Below are 13,670 nucleotides of genomic sequence, written 5' to 3' on the forward strand. Positions count from 1 at the left end.
GTGCGTGATGAGTTATTTGCCTGGACCATAGCGTAGGTGAGGAGTTTTCGATCTCACTACAGTGGGTGTGAGAGTTTGCGTGACCACTGCCATCCATTTCTCGCGAGTCCCAACGCCTCTTCACGACTTACAAAGGCCAGGCACAACGGCATTTTAAAGTCACGAGACCCTTCCAGAACGTGATTGCTTGGTGTGTTGGCAACTTGCAAGGCGACGTCGCCGCAGCGTCCACTCACTCCTGCAGCGGGACATCATCTCACGACCAAAGAGGCGTCAGGAGGAGGAGGAACCCCACGGTCAAGGATTTCTTTCCCAAAAAAAATCAACAGCAACCAATCAACAACAACACGAGACTCGGGAAAAAGATGAACATTTAATAGTATAACAGTAAGCAGAGACTGCCGTTTAAAAGCTGAAAGTCGCGCCATTGCTCAATCATTGATAAAGAATCATTCACAAACCCGTGATGTGTTTTGGTCAAAATTCCCGCCCAGCTTTAGTACCAGAATAGGTTTCATTCACAAAATACCCGACCGAAGGAGGCCCTTCGATGGTTGATATCTGCACAGTGCATGGCTCTGGCGGATCCAAAACCTTTACGGGACAACTGGGCCCTGCCACGTGAATGTGGAGTGGCGCCGTCCGTGTACGTCCATACGTCTGGTTGTTTTTGTTTGCCCTTTTCATCAGGATCAGGATCCCCCCCCCCCCCCCCGTGTTTACAAAAGTAGCCACGAACACTTTTTTTTTGTAAAAAGAAAAAAATCGTTCTAGAATCCGAACACAAGGCACAGTTTCGAGCGGGTTAGGGCCTACGTCGAGTCAGAGGGCCTTAGGTCAGAGGGCCTTAGGTCAGAGGGCCTTAGGTCAGAGGGCATTGCGAGAGTTTACGTCGAGAGATCGAATGAGCCTTCAAGAGTCTCAAGGGACATCCGCCTCTTCAACGGGCCTTGCAAGCCATTACAAAACTTCAAAAAGCCTCTCAAGACGGACGGTTTCAAAACCGAGGGCCTTCCAGAGCGTCGTGACGGCCGCCTGGGGAGGGACCCTGAACGCAATCGCAAAAAAATCCTGACGAAACTAAACACGTCGGAGGCCTCGAGTGACGGATGGCCTCCAGAGAGACGTTGAATCAAGAAGGCCCAGAAAGGACTCGCAAAGTCGGGCAGCGTCTCCCCGGCATCGCGTCAGGAGTTCTGGCAGATCTCAGGACCTCTACGGCCAGAGAGGCCCCCTGGGGGACCCCCCCCCCCCCCCGCTCCCGTGGACTGAGAACAGCCCAGAAGTTGGGCAGTGGTCCTGGCAAATGTCGACGTTTTTCAAGCCCCCTGGCGGTGCACGACAGGCACCCGGCACTCCGTAATCACCGTCAGCAAGACCGGCCGGCTGGTCGGAGCCAGCCGCTGACTAAGCGAGCGTCCACTCGTGGTGGTGGCGGCGGTAGCAGCGCGTCGCTGGGCGAGCTGCGGGCTTCGCCACGTCCTGGGGGTCCTAAACCAGCGACGTTAACAAACATAAACAAACCCTGAGCAGCGGGGCAAGTCGCCAACCCAACCTCGGGGCTCATCACGAGGAGGCGCCACGGGAGAAGGGAGGGGGCCTGCCCGCTCGCTGCGTTGTTGGCCGCAAGTAAACACGACGACGTTGGCGATTTGGGCTGGGTCAACGTTGGGTCAACGTTGGGTCAACGTTGGGTAATGTGATTGGGACCAACGTTGGCTCCAGCGGTTCCACGTTCGCCGAGTAGTGTGAGGCGAGCGCCGCCGCCGCGCTTGGGACTCGGGGAGGGGGCGGTCAGCAGGTGTCGCGAAACGACGCGCAGCGTTCCCCGGGGTACACGAGAGAGAGAGAGAGGGGCCTCGAGAGAGAGGGGCCTTGCGAACCCAAGCGCCAGCGACGAGGAGCTTCCCGATTTAACAAAACAACCCCAACAACAACGAGTTAGAAAGAGTTCTCCACCCTGCCCACGAGAAGCTGTGAGCCCGCGAGGTCTGCGTGCTGAGCGCACCCCCGCCGCTCTCGGGCACAGGGCCGAAGATAGAAATTCGAACGCGAGAAAAGTGATTATATTGGAGCTTCAGAAAGATCGTCTTCGTTTATAAAGCAAGAGTAAATTGTGGGTCGTAGCAAAAGAGAGAGACGCTAAGAATTCTACGATGCGACGCGTTTAGAAGATGATGATGAGTATAATAACAGAATGTCTTTATTCATTGCGATAAATTCACACTTGGCACGCGAGGTTGGACGTCGGAGACACAAATTGTCGGCGGCCGCCCTCCTTGCCCGCTCCAAAAACCACAAGGGGGGGGGGGGGTGCGCGTTCGTCTGTGTCGGCAACTCTGAAGCAATAGTGGAGATTCCACACTCCTATGGTGGGGCCCAGGATGTTTCCCAGAGGACGACCGCTCGTGACAGACATCCCACGCGGAGCCCCGCGTGCCACTCCCCCCTCACTGGTGGCGTGGGGACATGGGCCAGCGTGTGCAGGGTCACGCGTGTGCAGGGTCACGCGTGTGACGCCGCCCTGGGTAGAAGCTATTATTTATTTATATTCGTTATACCGCACGCCTCGCCAACAACACCGTATCTTCAGCCAATAAGGACTGTAAACATACTGGGCAACCTACTTGCTGTACTGCACACAGCAGGCATCGGACTGTGACCTACCCCCCACCTCCCCACACTTCCATTGCCGTGCGTGCCGTGCACAAGATTGTCCCATCCTCGCGTGATCCACCAACTCCAAACTCCACGTCACCCATCCCCCCTCCCCCCCAGCGTTTTCAATGGCAAAGTTCTGCGAGTCTGGAGATGCGAACTGGGGAGCCGCCGTGCAACCAGCGGCAACCAGCGGCAACCAAGGGGCAACCAGCGACAACCAGGGGCAACCAGCAGCAACCAGCGGCAACCAAGGGGCAACTCGGGGCGCCGATCCGGCGTCTCAGTCCCATGAGGATGTTTGGTCTCAAAAAGTTAAAAAATTCAAACAAAAAAATCCTTCCGTAAACGGGTGACACCTGCTGTTTCACGTCTACCTGTGTGTGTGTTTACGTCTATATACGTGTGTGTTTGTGACTATGTGTGTGTCTGTATGTGTGTATGTGTCTGTATGTGTGTATGTGTCTGTATGTGTGTATGTGTTTATGTATCTGTATGTGTGTATGTGTCTGTATGTGTGTATGTGTGTATGTGTCTGTATGTCTGTATGTGTCTGTATGTGTGTATGTGTCTGTATGTGTCTGTATGTGTATGTGTCTGTATGTGTCTGTATGTGTCTGTATGTGTGTGTATGTGTGTCTAGTGAGGCGGTCAGTGCGCTGCACTACGAACCCTGCCGACACCCAAGTTCGATTCCCACTCACGGCCAACACCGGTGACGATAATCTGAACCGGGCCTGGGCCTCCCCGAGGTCGACTCAGCCTCAAATAAGTGCCTGGTGCGGTGTGTAAACATCGCCACTGGGGAGACAAAGGCGGCCGGGCGTAGTGTTGGCCACCCACCCTCTCGTGTGCCGTGCCGGCTTTCATAGGTGCTCACTAACAGCACTTGCCCCAACAGTCTGGAAAGGCTATACGGGGGATCTTTGTCTCTGTGTGTACGCGTGTATATTTGTCTTGTGCGCATGTGCGCGAGCGAGCGTGCCTCGCGCGCTACTGCTACCGAGCACGGCTACCCGGGTTCGATTCCCAGCCCGTGTGGAGGGTGTGCGCTCACGACGAGACGTGCGTGTGTGTGTGCGTGCGCGCGCCGTGAACGGCGAGCGCGTGAGCCGCTGCGTGTGCCTGTGGGCAAAACACCGCCCCCCCCCCAGCACCCCCCACACCCGCCCCCCCCCACCAGCACCCCCCACACCCGCCGCCCCCGCCCCCCCTCAGCGTGCGTCTAGAGGTCGCTCTCCCCGTAGAGCGCCGTGGAGAAGGAGGTGTAGTCGAGAGCCCCGGGCACGCCGTCGGGCCCCGCGTAGGGGGCCATGCGCACGATGCAGTACTCAGCCTGGTCCGGGGGCAGCTCCCGGCGCAGCTCCTCTGGCAGGATGTAGCTCTGAGGGGAGAGACGCACGCGGAGAGAGTCGGCGTGGGGAGGCATGGGGGGGAGAGACGTCGTGGGGAGACGCGGGGAGAGTCACGGGGAGACGTGGGGGAGAGACGTCGTGGGGAGACGCGGGGGGGGGGGGAGTCGTCGTGGGGAGACGTGGGGGAGAGTCGTCGTGGAGAGACGTGAGGAGACGTGGGGAGACACGGGGAGACAGGGGGAGACGTGGGGGAGTCGTCGTGGGGAGATGTGGGGGGAGAGACGTCGTGGGGAGACGTGGGGAGAGTCACGGGGAGACGTGGGGGAGAGACGTCGTGGGGAGACGCGGGGGGGGGGGGGAGTCGTCGTGGGGAGACGTGGGGGAGAGTCGTCGTGGAGAGACGTGAGGAGACGTGAGGAGACACGGGGAGACACGGGGAGACGTGGGGGAGTCGTCGTGGGGAGACGTGGGGGGAGAGTCACGGGGAGACGTGGGGGAGAGACGTTGTGGGGAGACGTGGGGAGAGTCGTCAGGAGACGTGGGGGAGAGTCGTCGTGGGGAGACGTGGGGGGACGTGGGGGAGAGACGTCGTGGGGAGAGATATGGGGAGACACGGGGAGGCGCCGGGCGGGCGTGCGGACCTTGTCCCCGGCGAGGATCTTGAAGGAGGCGATGACCTGGTCAGCCGTGTCGGTGTCGGCCGTCTCGCGGGACATGAAGTCAATGAAGGACTGGAAGGTCACGACCCCCGTGCTGTTGGGGTCGACCACGGCCATGATGCGGCCAAACTCGGCCTCCCCCTGAGACGCACGCGGGGGGGGGGGGGGGGGGACACGGGGTGAGGGGACACGGCGGAGACACACACGGGGACACATGGACAGGGAGACACACGGAGACACCGAGATGTGGGTACACGGATATACGCGGACACGCAGACACGAGAAGAATCGGCGTGCGGGGACACGTGGGGAGACGCAGAGATGTGCGCACAGCCACACGGACACGCGTGGGCACCGAGACAACACGAGCAAAAGACACACGTGGACACGCAGAGATTTACACAGACGAGCACGCGCACACATGGGCATGGAGACATGTGGACACGCACAAAGACGTGGAGCGTGAAGACGCGGAGACACACGCACACGCGGACACAGGGAGACAGAGACATACAGAAATGTTTGGACAGACACAGTCACGGGGACAAGGAAAAACGTAGACATGTGGACACGGAGATACATGGACACAGAAACACTCACGCACAGACACGGACACACACATACACAGAAACACTCACACATACACAGAAACACTCACGCACAGACACGGACACACACATACACAGAAACACTCACGCACAGACACGGACACACACACATACACAGAAACACTCACGCACAGACACAGAAACACTCACACATACACAGAAACACTCACACATACACAGAAACACTCACACATACACAGAAACACTCACGCACAGACACGGACACCATCACATACACAGAAACACGCAGAGACAACTGCATGACTGACAGAGCCAATCATTGAAGAGGCGAAAGAGAATGACAGTTGAGTCTCTGATGGGACCTCTGATGGGGCCTCTGATGGGACCTCTGATGGGGCCTCTGATGGGACCTCTGATGGGACCTCTGATGGGGCCTCTGATGGGACCTCTGATGGGACCTCTGATGGGGCCTCTGATGGGACCTCTGATGGGGCCTCTGATGGGACTTCTGATGGGGTCTCTGATGGGACCTCTGATGGGACCTCTGATGGGGTCTCTGATGGGACCTCTGATGGGGCCTCTGATGGGGCCTCTGATGGGACCTCTGATGGGGTCTCTGATGGGGCCTCTGATGGGACCTCTGATGGGACCTCTGATGGGACCTCTGATGGGGTCTCTGATGGGGCCTCTGATGGGACCTCTGATGGGACCTCTGATGGGACCTCTGATGGGACCTCTGATGGGGCCTCTGATGGGACCTCTGATGGGGCCTCTGATGGGACCTCTGATGGGGCCTCTGATGGGGTCTCTGATGGGGTCTCTGATGGGGTCTCTGATGGGGTCTCTGATGGGACCTCTGATGGGACCTCTGATGGGGCCTCTGATGGGACCTCTGATGGGGCCTCTGATGGGGTCTCTGATGGGGTCTCTGATGGGGCCTCTGATGGGGTCTCTGATGGGGTCTCTGATGGGGTCTCTGATGGGACCTCTGATGGGGCCTCTGATGGGACCTCTGATGGGACCTCTGATGGGGCCTCTGATGGGGTCTGTGATGGGACCTCTGATGGGGCCTCTGATGGGGTCTCTGATGGGGTCTCTGATGGGGCCTCTGATGGGGTCTCTGATGGGACCTCTGATGGGACCTCTGATGGGACCTCTGATGGGGCCTCTGATGGGGTCTCTGATGGGGTCTCTGATGGGGCCTCTGATGGGGTCTCTGATGGGACCTCTGATGGGACCTCTGATGGGGTCTCTGATGGGACCTCTGATGGGGTCTCCGTTGGGCTCTCCGTCGACGGGGGATGTGGATTCGTACCAGCACGTAACCCATGGAGATGAGGCAAGCCCTGAAATCATCTGGCTCCATCATGCCACTCTTTCTCTGTTCGGCGTGAGGGTTGGGAAAGGGTGGGTGGGGTCGCGGGGGGGGGGGGGCACGCGATGGGAGGGGGCGTCGGGGAGGGGGGTTGCCGTGCGAGGTTTTGATTGGGGGAGACGGAGGAGTGGAGGTGGTGGTGGTGAGCGTCGGCCAGGGGAGGAGGTGCCTCGCGCATGCAGGCAACGCACGCACGCGAGCGTGAACATGCGCACACAAACACATGCAAACACACGTGAACGCACGCGCACACACGTGCATAAACACGTGTAGACACGCGCACACGCACGGGCACGCACGGGCATGCATGCGCGTGTCAGCAAGGTGATGCGATGCAGAAGGAAGCAGTTGTGGAGGTTGAGGGGGGAGTGGGGGGGGTGAGAGATGTGAGAGATGTGGGTTCAATCCCACGACCTCAGCCGGTGAGGGGTGAGGGACGGACAGAAGAGAAGGCAGCAGAAAGGAGGTCGGGGGTCGGTGAGTGGTGTTAGGGTCAGAGGTCATTAGAGCGATTGGGCATAAAGGTTACAGAGCAGCATTTCCACACGCACGCACACACACACATGCACACACATGCACACACACATGCACACACACATGCACACACACATGCACACACACATGCACGCACACGCACGCACGCACATGCACGAACACACATGCACACACACGCACCCACATGCACACACACATGCACACACACATGCACACACACATGCACACACACATGCACACACATGCACACACACACATGCATGCACACACAGATGCATGCACACACAGATGTACGCACACACGGTGAGTCACGCACAGAGACACGGAGTGAGTCACACACGGAGTGAGTCACGCACGAAGTGAGCCACGCGCACACACGGAGAGGCATTATCAGGCCACAGGTACCATCGACGACACGGCGCTAGAGTTTGGTTCAGTTGCAACACACGTGTCACATGTGTCACGCATGTAACACACGTGTCACGTGTTGCAGCGGGCCACGCACGTGTGACCGAGCGGGGTCAAGCCTCACGCACGGTGGGGGGGGGGGTGGAGGACAGGGAGTTTGCAGACGCACGGCGTGCACGCACAGAGCCGTGGGGGGTGCCGTGGGGGGGGGGGGGGTGCCGTGGGGGGGTTGCGCGCCGCTCGTCGCGGTCGGCGCAGCAGCGACAGCGTGGGGGGGGGGGGGGTGAGCTTGGTGCGGAGCGTGGGCGGGGGGGGGGTGTGGAGCGGCGGGGAGCGGCGGGGAGCGAGCGGTTCGTGCGCGGGAGCGGCGGGGAGCGCGCGGAGGGGACGGGGCGCAGGGAGGCGCGTGCGAGGTGCGGGAGACGCGGAGACACACGCGTGGACAGACGGGGGGTGGGGGGAGTGGGGAGGTGGGGAGAGGGACACGCGGAGACGCGAATACGAGAAGCGGGGAGGGTAGAGGGACAGGGACACGCACCGGCACAAGAAGAAGAAGAGGGGGAGGGGGGAGGAGACACAGAACACACGGACGAGACGCGTTTAGCGGGCGGCACGGTGACGGCGGCGGCACGGTGACGGCGGAGGGCCGAGCGAGGCCCGCGCGGGGTCTGGGCGTCGCCCCGACGGTACCTGTGCATCGTTAGCGATACTGAAGCCCAGCGAGATGAGACACGCGCGGAAATCCTCCGGTCTCAGGTTCCCCGAGCGGTCCTGGGGCGGTCGGCCAACCCGCAGTGGTGGTGGTGGTGATGATTGTGGTGGTGGTAGTGATTGTGGTGGTGGTGGTAATGATTGTGGTGGTGATAGTGATTGTGGTGGTGGTGGTGATCATGATTGTGGTGGTGGTCGAGATTGTGGTGGTGGTGGTAGTGATTGTGGTGGTGGTAGTAGTGATTGCGGTAGTGGTGGTGGTATGGATGGCAGTGGTGGTCCAAGTCAGTGGTGTTGATGGTGGTGGTGCTGGTGGTAGCAGTGATATTGTTGTGTTTGGCGAGTTTGGTAGTGTTAGCGATGGTGGTTGTGACGGTGGTTGTGGTATATAAATAGATCAAGGCGAGGCAGGTTTGTGTCGTTAGGAGAACGCGCTTGTTAAGAGGCGGTTGAGCGGTTAATGTGGTTTCAGGGTTATTACAAGTAAGTGTGGTGACGACGATTGGTGATGGCGGTGGTGGTGGTAACGATGGTGATGGTGGCGGTGGTGGCGTTTGAGGCAGGAGTGATGGCATGAGAGGAGTTAGTGAGGTTAGTGGTGGCGGTGGTGGTTGTGGTGGTGGCGGCGGTGGTGGTATTGGTGGTGGTTGATAGTTGAGGGGAGGGCAGATGCCATGCACACATGCACCAGAGGGAGAACAGCTCATGGTTATCAGAGCTCATGCAAGTTGTTGTTATTGTTGTTATTGTTGTTTATTATTCTGCTTGTTTACCGAGAAAAGCCTCACAGATGCCTTTTGAGGACGGTCCTGTGTTCACAGTTGGGGATCGGGGGTGATACTGCTGCTGCTGTTTGCATCTCAACTGAGTGATTTAAACTCAAAACTATTATTTAAGGGCCCCCACTGCACTACGTAGTGGCTTATCATCGTGTGGAGATTTATAGCAGCCAAATAATCGAAATGAACGTCATTGGTTCTAAACGTGGAGGGAAAAACCGGAGGACCCAAAGCAAAATCCACACGACCACGGCGAGAGAGAGAGAGACACGCAAACTCCAAATATAGAGGTCAGGGTCGGGATCGAACCCACGACCTCCTGTACACCAGGCGAGGGAGTTAACATCTCCTAGCCACCGGGGATGGAGCTGGCGGTTAGAACAGGCTCGTTAGCAGAGTGCTCGTTAGGAGACAGAAAATCCGTACGGAGCGGTGAACTCCTCCCGACGCCCCCCACACCCCCACGGAAACTGACGCTGCGTTCCCATTGGTCGGTTTGGCAGGGCGAGAATCGCGACGCAGCAACGCACGCCGATAGCGGCCCACGCTCGGGGGGTGGGGAGGGTGGGGGGGGTTCAGAGGTTGGCATTTGGGTCAGACCGTCACGGTTACGTCATCATCGCGATGCGAGATGCGAGGGCGGTCGCACATCTCTCTGCAGTTTGCCCACCGGGGTGGAGAGACATTCAAACAGGGAGTGGACTTGGCCCCACCGCAGGAATGTGGAATTTCAACCACTGGCTGCTCATGGTGACCCGGTCAAAACAGCCACAGGTCACGTAACCTCACCTGGTCAAAACGGTCCCAGGTCATGTGACCTCTCAGCCCTGGGTCGTGGTGACCTCTCAGCCCCGTGTCATGTGACCTCTCAGTCCCGGGTCGCGGTGACCTCTCAGCCCCGGGTCATGTGACCTCTCAGCCCCGGGTCATGTGACCTCTCAGCCCCGGGTCATGTGACCTCTCAGCCCCAGGTCACGGTGACCTCTGAGCCCCGGGTCATGTGACCTCTCAGTCCTGGGTTGCGGTGACCTCTCAGCCCCAGGTCACGGTGACCTCTCAGCCCCGGGTTGCGGTGACCTCTCAGCCCCGGGTCGCGGTGACCTCACCCGGTCAAAGTGGTTGAACGACGCTCGGAAGTCGTGGAGCTGCTCCTTGCTGATGCCCTTGGCGTCCCGCGTCAGGATCTGGTTCTCCACCTCGTTGATGGTCCTCGCGGTCGTCGTCAGCAGCTGCTCCCAGCCCACGCGGATGTGCTGCGCCGCGACACGCACACGCAGAGACAAAGAACCCCGCGTAGGCTTCAAAGACCGTTGGGGCAAGTGCCGTTCGCGAGTGGCACCGCGAAGGCCGGCACGGCACAAGAGGGGGGCGGGTGGGTGGCCAGCACCACGCCCGGCCGCATTTGTCTCGCCGGTGGTGAAGTTTACTGCACACCGCAACGGGTACGCAGTTGAGGCCGAGTCGACCTAGTGGAGGCCCAGGAAAAGTTCAGATAATCGTCATTGGCGCTGGCCACGAGCGGGAACCGAACTTGTCGTCGTGGGTTCACAGCGCAGCCCGCTACCCGCTACACTACCACTTTCCGCAACTGCCGTGACACACACCTACACACACGTACACACACGTACACACACGCAGGGTAACACGTACACGCGCGCGCGTGCACGTACACACGCAGGGTAACACGTGCTGCGGTGTGCTCACCTCCACGGTGCAGCTGGTGCGGTGAGAGTGGTGAGCGAGCGAGTGAGCCGAGCTCACATCCGCGGTGTAGTTGGCACGGTGAGCGTGGTAAGCTGTTCTCATATCCCGCCACGGTGGTGAGATGTTTACTACCTCGCCTGGTATGCAGGAGTTCGTGGGTTCGACCACGATTTTTCTCCGGGTCCTCCGTTCTTTTCCCCTCCACATGTATAACCAACGTCACGCGTTTCGAGTGTTTGGCCGCTGTAAATTTCCGCACGGCGATGATAAGCCGCTTCGGTGAGCTATCAATTTGTGATGGGAAGGTCGCCGCCCATCACAAATAAAAAAGAGCTGTACAGCTCAGTCGGCCTAGTAAATGGCGGAGTACCTCCATGGTGTAGTTGGTGTGCTTGTTGTCGAACACGAGCGCCTCCTGGATGAGCTGGTGCTCGCTCTCCAGCATGTCGATGTTGGGCTTGTAGTTGATGATGTTCTGCTCGTACTGGCGCAGCTGCACCAGCTGGTCCTCCAGCGTGCCGTGCAGCTCCATGGAGATGCGTCCAATCTCCTGGCGGGGCCACGCAGAGTGGAGGGGGCGGGGGGAGGTTCACGGTGGCCGTGGCCGAGACGCTGAGCCGGCGTAACCGAGGTCAAGGGTTTGAATATGGGGGCACGGTGAGGACACGGAGACACGGGGACACAGAGACACGGGGACAGACACACGGAGACACGGAGACACGGGGGCATGGTGAGGACACGGAGACACGGGGACACAGAGACACGGGGACAGACACACGGGGACACGGAGACACGGGGGCACGGTGAGGACACGGAGACACGGGGACACAGAGACACGGGGACAGACACACGGGGACACGGAGACACGGGGGCACGGTGAGGACACGGGGACACAGAGACACGGGGACACAGAGACACGGGGACACAGACACACGGGGATACAGAGACATGGGGACAGACACACGGGGACAGAGAAACACGGGGGCACGGTGAGGACACGGAGACACGGGGACACAGAAACACGGGGACAGACACACGGGGACAGAGAAACACGGGGGCACGGTGAGGACACGGAGACACGGGGACACAGAGACACGGGGACACGGAGACACAGAAATGAGGACACAGAGACACGGGGACACAGAGACACGGGGACACAGAAACACGGGGACAGACACACGGGGACAGAGAAACACGGGGGCACAGTGAGGACACGGAGACACGGGGACACAGAGACACGGGGACACAGAGACACGGGGACACGGAGACACAGAAATGAGGACACAGAGACACGGGGACACAGACACACAGAGACACGGGGACACAGAGACACGGGGACACAGACACACAGAGACACAGAGACACGGGGACACTGAGACATGGGGAGGGAGAGGACATGGAGACACGGGCCGCACCTCCATCTTCTTGTGGATGAGCGGCCCGCTCTGGTTGGCCAGGTTGGCGAACTGCACGCGGAGCCGCTCGTTGCTCTGCTGCCGAGCGAGCTCCTCGTGCAGGAGGCGGTCCCTCTGAGGCACCAGGCCCTTCAGCTACAACACAAACAAACAAAGATCCCCCGTGTAGCCTTCACAGACTGTCGGGACAAGTGCTGTTCGGCGGTGTAGGGCCTACGAAGGCCGGTGCGGCACACGAGGGGTCGGGTGCCCAGCACCACGCTCGACCACCTTTGTCTCCCCGGTAGCGATGTTTACACACCGCGCCGGGTACTCATTTGAAGCCGTTTCGACCTAGGAAAGGCCCAGGACCGGTTCAGATAATCGTCACCGGTGTTGGCGGTGAGCGGGAATCGAACTCCGTCGTTGGGTTCCTAGCGCAGCGCGCTCACCGCTACACTACCGCTCCCCGTACAGAGACACGCACAGAGACACGCACAGAGACACGCAAAGACACACGCACGCACAGAGACACGCAAAGACACGCACGCACAGAGACACGCAAAGACACACGCACGCACAGAGACACGCAAAGACACACGCACGCACAGAGACACGCAAAGACACACGCACGCACAGAGACACGCAAAGACACACGCACGCACAGAGACACGCAAAGACACACGCACGCACCCGCTCCCACTTGGCGGTGACGTCCCCGGTGGTGATGGTCGTGTAGGGGTTGGAGCCCCCCGCGGGCTCCTCCACGTGGTAGGTGCCAGCGATCTTCTCGCGCTCGGCGTGCACGCCCACGATGGCCAGCTTCTCCTTCTCCGCCTCGGGCAGCGTCGCCTTGAACTGCTCGTGCGCCGTGATGAGGCCCTGGATCGAGCGACGCCACCGCCGCCCGGTGGGCCATCGTGAGCATCGGCAGGGCGGCCGCTCGACCGGCCGCTCGACCGGCCGCTCGACCGGCCGCTCGACCGGCCGCTCAACCGGCCACTCGACCGGCCGCTCGACCGGCCGCTCGACCGGCCGCTCGACCGGCCGCTCGACCGGCCGTGCGTCCTCTGGTCTGACACCGTTTGAGACGAGGCTCACGAGAAAGCTGTCTGTGGTGTGCTTTAACATCTTAACAGCTGTTTTGTTGCCAGAAAAAAGGGGAAAACCTATCATCATATTTTGGTACTGGCAAAGGGGATCCCCCATGATGGGTTCCCTAATTTATCGCGTTGTATCCAATTCACGCGATGAAAACGCGGCGTTATAGGAGAACAGAGACTGGATAGCTCAGTGGGGGCCTCACGTGGTGGAATAGAAAATATTTTATAGTGAAGGTTGTAGAGGGCACTTGTCCCCACGGGTCGCGAGCGGGGCCACGTGACTGCATCACGTGGGTGGTGAGGGTGGGTGGTGAGGGGGGGGGTCACGTGACTGTATCACGTGGGTGGCGAGCGGGGTCACGTGACTGCATCACGTGGGTGGTGAGGGGGGTGTCACGTGACTGCATCACGTGGGTGGTGAGCGGGGCCACGTGACTGCATCACGTTGGTGGTGAGGGGG

At 59.8% G+C, this 13,670-nt stretch overlaps 1 protein-coding gene across 3 annotated transcripts in view; it reads right to left on the reverse strand.

The window, feature by feature from the left end:
• Positions 1-3,850: 3,850 nt before the first annotated feature.
• LOC144949037 (alpha-actinin-1-like) overlaps positions 3,851-13,670 on the reverse strand; it is a 57,853-nt gene continuing 48,033 nt past the window's right edge. For 2 of the 3 annotated variants that reach the window (XM_078878829.1, XM_078878832.1), the window contains 8 exons: positions 12,801-12,989; positions 12,129-12,263; positions 11,084-11,263; positions 10,116-10,262; positions 8,210-8,290; positions 6,557-6,622; positions 4,655-4,813; positions 3,851-4,042 (listed from right to left, as the gene is read on the reverse strand). In XM_078878829.1, the coding sequence (XP_078734955.1) occupies positions 3,884-4,042; positions 4,655-4,813; positions 6,557-6,622; positions 8,210-8,290; positions 10,116-10,262; positions 11,084-11,263; positions 12,129-12,263; positions 12,801-12,989 (1,116 nt within the window). In that variant the 3' untranslated portion in view covers positions 3,851-3,883. The remainder of the gene's footprint in view (positions 4,043-4,654; positions 4,814-6,556; positions 6,623-8,209; positions 8,291-10,115; positions 10,263-11,083; positions 11,264-12,128; positions 12,264-12,800; positions 12,990-13,670) is intronic. The other variant, XM_078878830.1, reaches the window with a different exon arrangement.

The sequence above is a fragment of the Lampetra fluviatilis genome, chromosome 52 (genome assembly GCF_964198595.1).
Source record: "Lampetra fluviatilis chromosome 52, kcLamFluv1.1, whole genome shotgun sequence".
NCBI classification, from domain to species: Eukaryota; Metazoa; Chordata; class Hyperoartia; order Petromyzontiformes; family Petromyzontidae; genus Lampetra; species Lampetra fluviatilis.